The sequence below is a fragment of the Podarcis pityusensis genome (assembly GCF_964106645.2).
Source record: "Podarcis pityusensis genome assembly, chromosome: 13".
Taxonomy (NCBI): domain Eukaryota; kingdom Metazoa; phylum Chordata; class Lepidosauria; order Squamata; family Lacertidae; genus Podarcis; species Podarcis pityusensis.
Genome location: NC_138038.1, coordinates 47,901,085 through 47,909,758, shown reverse-complemented (window position 1 = coordinate 47,909,758; position 8,674 = coordinate 47,901,085). Strand labels below are relative to the sequence as shown.

The following is an 8,674-nucleotide window of genomic DNA, read 5'->3' as shown; positions in this document are numbered from 1 at the left end:
AGAGGCAGTTGGCGACGAGCATATGGTGGAAGTGTTCCACCGACGGTTCCCAGATAAGCCCCAGCCCTTAGAGAGATTCTGGGAGGAACAATTCGGTACCACAGAAGAGGAAGAGAGTTTCGAAGGGTTTTCAGAATCCGAAGAAGAATCGGATTGGGAGGGTCATTCCATGGGTGGGAACCTTAGCAGGTGGGAAGAGGTTTTCGCACCCACAGATGAGGAGGACAGCTCATTCCGGGGTTTCCTTGGCTCACCGACCAGAGAAGAGGCTACAATAGAGCCCACAGGTCGGAGGGGGAGTGAAGGGGGCCCTGGGAGGGAGGTGGATGTCAGGGAACTGACATCAGAGGCACGGGAGAAGGAGAGGGTCTCTGATTCTGCAGGAGAAGGTCCCAGCGCTAGGGGGAGACTCAGCTGGGAAGAAGGGGAAGGGAATAAGTGTAACACCAGGGATCCAGGAGAGCAACGGGACAGGGAGGTGCAGGGGCTCCAGGACTCTTCATTGGAAGTTAGTGAGGAGAGCCCAGGCACCCCGCTGCCCACGCCCACCCTGCGCAGGAGACTCCCGCGCAGTGAGAGGCGGAGACGCTTGGGCGTCAAACAGCTCTTATGTTGGCAGCGCTTTAAGAAACGCCCACAGACAGATTCTACGAGTGACTAAGGGCAGCCACGCTGAGATGGGCTGTGCAGTCCGGAGGGTTTAACCAGGCAATCTAATGCTCAAACGGGGCAGGATTACGCACGAGTAACTCCCAACCACTACAATTAGTAATAATAGAATTTTTTTTAAAAAAAGAATTTAAACCCTTAACTTCCATATATTTAATTTTTTTCCAGAATAAGGTGAAACCAAAACTATTATTTAATTATTCCTTCTTATAAGTTGCTCCCTGTTGTTCAGTTCAGGCCTCAGAACAATGATGTAGCATTTAGGGGCAAAGATGCAACACAGTAAACCACCACCAGAGGCCAAGATGGAGAAGATCTCCACAGCCACCATACCCTTTCCACTTGTGCTCAGGTAGGCTGGAATAAAGGACAGCCAAACACTACAAAAGAGCAACATGCTGAATGTAATGAACTTGGCTTCATTAAAACTGTCAGGTAACTTGCGGGCCGCAAATGCAGCAATGAAGCTGATAATGGCTAGCAGGCCCATATAACCCAAGACACAATAAAACATGGTGACGGACCCTTCATTACATTGTACAATGATTTCTTCTGTTAAAGAGTGCATGTCCAAATCAGGGAATGGGGGAGATCTCATCAACCACACAGTACAGATAGTTGATTGAATAAGAGAACAGGGAATGACAACTGAGTAGGCCAGTCTTTTCCCTACCCACTTCCTTATGCTGGACCCTGGCTTGGTGGCCATGAAAGCTACAACTACAGTGATAGTTTTGGCCAACACACAAGAAACGGCCATTGAGAAGGTGATGCCAAAAGTTGGTTGCCGGAGGAGGCAGGACACTTTGCTAGGTTCACCCAGAAATAACAAGGAAGAGAGGAAGCAGAGCAGGAGAGAGACCAGGAGAGAGTAGGTGAGGTCCCGGTTGTTGGCTTTGACTATGGGAGTGTCTCTGTACTTAATGAATGTTCCTAGCACCAAAGCTGTGATGAAGAAGAAAGAAAGGGCAAATGATGCTAAACTGATCCCTAAAGGTTCTTTGTAAGAAAGGAAGGTAATCGTTTTCTCAATGCAGGCAGTTTTGTTCTTGGTCGGATACTGAGCTTTTGGGCATCTGAAGCAATTAGTCATATCTGAAAAATAAACAAGGTCAAATTTCAATACTGATTGAACAAATTTTTGTCTTCTTCACTTACATAAAATTACACCTATTGGATCCATGTGTTTTAGTTTTCAGATATAAATGTTTTGATCTCCTTATTCTGAAAGCTATTATACTGATTCAGTTATTACATTTCAAGCATTTTTTGCCTTCCATATTACTTCTTTGCTCACATGAAATTCAACCTATTTCTTCCATGTGTTTTAAGTGTTAATATATCAGTGTTTTTTATTTTGGTTTTTTTGGTTTTTAAATTTATATTCTGCTTTATGTTTTTAATAAAAATCTCAAAGTTGTTTACATCATATTAAATCAATAAATCAATAAAACAATAGCAGGGTGATGGTCTTCCATCCTCATGAGGGGCTTCTTTAGAAGGACTGCTGAGTCTGGACCTCGTCCCCTACGCCAGTTGAAAAGGGAGCTGCCTGCACGTTCAGTGTATTTTTAGGCTTATTAAAATCATTAGTGTGCAAAGTTGATAAAATCTGTGTTGATAGCCTTCTAACTGCATTTCTTTTTCGCAAAACAACACAAGCGCATCTTCTACATCAGAACAATGACCCATCTAATCTAGCTTCCTGATTTCACAGTGGCCAACCATATTCCTATGGGAAGCCTACAAACAGGACCTGAGTGAAACAGAAGTCTCGCCCAACCTCCACACCTTCCAGCAACTGGTATTTGAAGATTTCGGCCTCTGATGATGGAGGCACAGCAAAGCCACCAGAGGTCATAGCCATGGATAGCCTAATCCTTCATGAGTTTGTTGAATCCTTCTTTAAAGCCTTAAAAATTTGTGCCCATCACTGCCTCTTGAGGTACCAAATTCCATAGCTTAATCATGTACTTTATGAAGAATTTAATTTTCTTTTGCCTGTTCTGAATCATCTCACATTCAATTTCCTCATATGCCCCAAGGTCTAATGTTATATTTATCCTATTTTTATCATGTTGCTCCTTACTCCTTTTGCAGTAAAATAACCCCCTCAAATGCTACTGTCTAGACTTGCCATTGTCCTTTTAGGATGAAAAACATGAGTGCTACATAACTTACCATCCTGGGTTGAAATTTCCCCTTCTGAACATGGAGCACAGCCATAGCAGCAAAACTTTTCCCCTTCTTTCTTTTTCTTCTGATTCCCAGGGTGGCAGTGGTCATTACACAGAGAAAGGGGAATCACCTATCCATAGCAGAAAAGTCTTTTAGGAGATCAGAGAAACTGATTGTTTAGTTGACTTCTAATAATGAAGTTCACCGCTCGGGGGGTGAAGGTTCGATATAAATAGCTGCTTTACACAACTGTGTTGTCTATGGATCCCATTATTTGGAATCCCATTGAAATCTATGGCAAACTTTGCAATCATTTTGCAGCACAAACTCCCCTTTTTACAGTGTCTGACTTCCCCACCATGGTACTATACTGCTCCCCCCAAATCCTGTATTGTTCAATTCACTCCAAACATGTGCCAAACTTCTGAATTCATGGATTGGAGTGACTGGTAGGGCCCCAAGTTTGGCAGGTCAGCCACACAGTTTGAGGGCTCTCCAAAATGTTAAGTTTATTCTGCAGAATAATTGAAAAAACTCTCAGCAGGGCTTCATTTTAACCCTGCCTGGAGATGCAAGGTATTGAACCTGAGACCTTTTGCAAGCAATATGTGTTCTATTACTGAGTTATTGTCTCTATGCAATAGGAAAAGACGTTACCGAATGGGCTCCTGTGCAGTAATTTCATTTATATACTCCAAAGCTTTGCTTTATATATACAGTGGTGCCTCGCAAGACGAACGCCTCGCAAAACGAAAAACTCGCAAGACGAAAGAGTTTTCCGTTTTTGAGTCGTTCCGCAAGACGAATTTCCCTATGGGCTTGCTTCGCAAGAAGAAAGCCCATAGGGAAATCTCCGGGGACCTCTTTTAAAATGCTGGCGGTCGGGAGCAAAGACTTTCGCCCACCGCCGGCCTTCAGAAGAGGTCCTGGACCTCTTCTGAAGGCCGGTGGGGGGCAAAAGTCTTTGCTCCCCCCCGCCTGCCTTCCCGGGACAGCGGAGACTTCTCCCCTGTCCCGGGCGATCTTAAAATGCTGGCGGACGGCAGTGAAGGGTTCACTGCCGCCCGCCAGCATTTTAAGATCGCCCGGGACAGCGGAGAAGTCTCCGCTGTCCCGGGAAGGCAGGCGGGGGGGAGCAAAGACTTTGCTGCCGACCACCAGCATTTTAAAAGCCCCCGCTGTCCCGGGGTGATTTTAAAATGCTGGGGGTCGGCAGCGAACCCTTCGCTGCTGACCCCCAGCATTTTAAAAGCCCCCGGGGCAGCGGAGACTTCTCCGTTGTCCCGGGCGATCTTAAAATGCTGGCGGGCGGCAGCGAAGCCTTCGCTGCCGACCCCCAGCATTTTAAAATTGCCCCGGGACAGCGGGGGCTTTTAAAATGCTGGTGGTCGGCAGCAAAGCCCTCCTGTCCCCAGAGCTTGCGGGGCGGGAGGTGGGGAGAAGGGCTTTTCTTCCCACCGCCAGCCTTCAGAACAGCCTTCTGAAGGTTGGAGGTGGGAAGAAAAGCCCTTGTCCGTCCCCCCCAGCCTTCAGAAGAGGTGGGGGGGACAGACTGTCCCCGGACCTGGTCTGAAGGTGGTTTCCATAGGAACGCATTGATTGATTTTCAATGCATTCCTATGGGAAACCGTGCTTCGCAAGACGAAAAACTTGCAAGAAGAAAAAACTTGCGGAACGAATTAATTTCGTCTTGCAAGGCACCACTGTAAATGGAAATTATAGATATACAAAAATGTACTGTTTTTTCCCTTGGCATTTCTAGGTGATGCCAATTTTGAATGTGCTAGGCAGCCACATTTTTCCTTGGCCATATCAGATAGAAAAAAACAGATTTAAACAAAATGCAATTTCTGACACGCAGAGAACACATCATAAGAACAGTGGGGACCAGAAGGATTGCTAGAATTCAGACCTGATTAAATCCTCTGTGCCATACAAGCATATCTTCATGAATGATGAATGCTTCTCCTTCAATAGCATCAGGATCAACTTGTCCAACTTTCATTTGAAGGAAGGACTTGTTTGGGAATGTGATCATGTTCGTGATGTCAAATCCACCTCTCATTTCCCTTTTATCATTAAAGGACATTGTTTCTCCTGCTGAGTTGTTAAATAAAGTGCCTTGCAGAAAATAGTGGAGCTGATTCAAAAAGAAAAAGGGAACAGAAGGAACCCAGAAATAGTACCTTGGGTTAAGAACTTTGCTTCAGGATGAGAACTGAAATCATGTGGCAGCACTGCAGCAGCAGCGGGAGGTCCCATTAGCTAAAGTGGTACCTCAGATTAAGAACAGTTTCAGGTTAATAATGGACCTCCGGAATGAATTAAATTCTTAATCCGATGTACCACTGTATTTTCATATAGCATATGGAAAAGTGATAACAGAGCAATAGATGGATCTATTCTGTACAGGAAAGGGGGCACTAACAAAATGTTAACTCTTGACATCTGGCCTTGGAGAAATCGACTCACTGAAATAATATATTGTTTGCAACAGATTACCTGCCAAGGCTGCAGATCTTGAAGTTTAAATGTTTTTTCTTCCCCCAGTGCTCTGTGCTTTGATCTGTATGAATAAATAGCATGCAAAGCATGAGCCACAACAAAGACAGCATTGTAGATATTGTAGCTATGGCTAGTCATGTCCATTTCAAACAGGTGCCCAGGAAGACACTCTAACTTCTCCTCCCCTGTACAGGTTTCATTAACTTGCATGATCAGATCTGGAAATGTACAGTCAAATGCTTGCTCCCAGAAGTCCTTGAGAAAACCATCACCTGAATTCCAGTAAGGTTTTATGATCCAAAGAAATTCATTGAACTTGAGAAGGTCTTTTGAGTGAATGGCAAAGGAAATGGCACCTTCAAAGAGCTCAAGATCCCAAGACTTTTGGTAACTCAATAGTATGAAATCAATTTGTGTTGTCATGATCCACACCTTTCTAAATGTTGAGCTTTCCTTATTTTCAGGATCTCGTAGAAATATAACACATCTCAGCCAGCTCAGTGTCAGCGAATCTCCATAGACGATGAATGCATTGGCTTTATCATTCGTGAGACCCACATAATAGCTTTTGAGTATGTCAAAAAGTTCATGCATCATATCAAAATGATATGTTTTCTCCATTCTTTTTGTGAAGGCTGAACAGATCCCACGCTGGTAAAGCAGATGCTCCAGGGCCTGCAAGAAATTTTCTCCTCCATCATCATCCTTGACAAAGAGTCCAACCCATGTCCATCCAAAATGCTGAAGCAAGTTGATTATCGCCATATACTGATGGGCTTCATTGGGCACCATGCGGTAAAAGGAAAGGAAGTGATCTATATCACTCTCCTTTTGTGGAAATGAGCCATATGTAAGCTAATGGGGGTGGGGGATGAGACATTATAAAGATAAGTATGTAGAATTACCTTTAGCTTGTGGCTGTTTACTCAACAAATGTTTTTTGAAACAATTGCTAGTATTACAGACATTTAAGTTGAAGGGTGCTTCCAGTTGAAATTTAATTTGAGTTGTGGTGATACTGAAGGGTTGAAGAGCTGTGGTTTGCATGTTCATGTGTATGTTTGTGGTGGATGTGTTGTTGTGAATGCCAGGGTACATGCTTGGTGGGATCTTGAACTACATCCAGGCAGGATCTCTGGGGTCTCTTCAAAGAAGAGGAGAATGAGTTGTCATGAGCTATCAATGGGACAATAGACTGCAAGACGGAGACTTGTCTTAAAATGGACTATATTCATGGCAGGGGAACTACCACAATCTAATTCAGAGCTACATTGGCTGGAGGATACATCTCCCTACAGACATCTGAGTCAGATGATGAGAAACATACAGAACCTCTCTAGCCCTGCAGATGTCCAATAGTGCAAAATAAATTAGGACCCTTTAATCAGTTATCCAGGCTCTCCAAGAAAGTCTATGGTCAGCTTTGTCTTCAGGACAACCTGACTCCTTGCAGAGACAACATCTCTTGCAGTTGATGTGAGGCACAGGGTGGTGGTGTTGGAAGTGTCCAAAGTGATGAATGCTCTGTGCTTAACTCAGACTTTGTAGCAATCTCTACTAGTAAGAAGTAATCTACATTTCTGATTGACATCACAGCTTGTAATGCTTTAGCATCCGTCATATTCACTTTCTGAATATCAATACCATTTTAAGAATACTGTGGTACCTCGGGTAACAGACGTTTCAGCTTACAGACTCCGCTAACCCAGAAATAGTATCTCGGGTTAAGAACTTTGCTTCAGAATGAGAACAGAAATTGTACAGCGCCAGCACGGCAGCAGCGGGAGGCCCGATTAGCTAAAGTGGTACCTCAGGTTAAGAGCAGTTTCAGGTTTAGAACGGATCTCCAGAACGAATTAAGTTCTTAACCTGAGGTACCCCTGTAGCTTGAGAAGAGTGTGATTTCTGTGACAAAAATTCATGTCCCTACTCGTAAAACCTACCTGTGGAATCTTGTAGAGGCTTAAGGTATCAGCCATATGGAAGGAGGTGTCAGAGCTAAGTCCTCCGATTATGGCGATGAGGTTTTTCTGCGAGTCACATTTGTAGTTTGGAACAAATCTATGCATTTTAAAGAGCAGGTCCAGAGTGGTACGATAGGTCAGCCTTGCATCATTATAGCTGTCATAGATGTGGAATCCCACTGTGACATTGGGCAAGATGTTGGGATTCTCATTTATCACTTTTACAGCAAATGCCAAGGCAAGGATGTGCTGGTAGAATTTTGTAATCATGCTGCAAATGAGGTTAGTATGAAATTTCAGAGGAGAATTCTACAATGCACCAAGTAGACAAAACAAATTGCCATTTCTTTCTCTAATTGATACATGTTGAACTATAACCTCATCATTTATGGTGGTTCTAAAATAATAAATATCAAACTTTTCAGCCTAAATAAAATTAATTACTCATCATGACATTTCTATATTTCTTTTACCACCTTTTAGTTAGCTCTCGTTTGGTTTTTAATATCCACCGCCGCCCCCCCAAATGACTACAACAATATCCAACTCTTTCTCTTTGTACTCAAACTGGACATGAAGGTGATTATTCTATTCATCTAACCCAGGAAATCGACAATATTTCATTGAATTGGTTACAGTTACTACCATCCTTATACAAGGCAGTTTCTGGTATTCATTTAAAGGATTGCACTATGCATTTGCTTTAAAAATAGTTATCAGTTAAATAAACAAGTTAAAATAAGAAAAGTTAATGATTACGGTACTTTAAGGGCAACACTGTTTTTAAACAGAACTAATCAGAACCAACCTACCACAGTGTGATCCAATACATTTCTACTCAAATGCAAGTGCAAATGAGTTCAATGTGAATAACTTCCAAGTATTTTTGTATAAGATTGGAGACTTGTCTTAGGTGCAATCATTTAGTTCTAATATACCAGAAGTCACCTCTCAGATTGCTGTGTAAGACAGGCATAGAAAAAATGGGGTGAAATGTTTTCTTTTAATTACAATTTGAAGGTTCTTCAACTTTCCATCACCACTATCAAATATATTCAATTCTAAACTTCATAGAAGAATAAACTAACTCCTCCAGACTTATCTTCACTTCTCTATCACTATACCATGGTCAGAAATGCATACACAGCATATTCCACAGGGTTCAATGATTTTCGCTGCTTGCATTTGCAGTTAAAGGAAGATAAAAATAGAAAAGTTTTTGAATAAAGTTTATGACATTGAAGCATCTTAATTCAACCAAAAAATAGGAATCTTCAGTACTAGAATGAATGAAACATCTGTAGCAGTGCATGCAAATGGTGCAAGTAGCATGCTCTAAGAGCTTTTTTTGACGGTTT

At 42.7% G+C, this 8,674-nt stretch overlaps 1 protein-coding gene across 1 annotated transcript; it reads right to left on the bottom strand.

Annotated features, from left to right (window-relative positions):
- Window positions 1-862: 862 nt before the first annotated feature.
- Window positions 863-7,586, bottom strand: LOC308461944 (vomeronasal type-2 receptor 26-like; the record flags this gene model as incomplete). The annotated part of the gene is made up of 6 exons (XM_080979111.1): window positions 863-1,026; window positions 1,204-1,764; window positions 2,851-2,977; window positions 4,760-4,987; window positions 5,350-6,207; window positions 7,296-7,586. The coding sequence occupies 6 exons, from the start codon at window positions 7,584-7,586 to the stop codon at window positions 863-865; spliced, it is 2,229 nt and encodes a 742-aa protein (XP_080835237.1).
- Window positions 7,587-8,674: the final 1,088 nt, after the last annotated feature.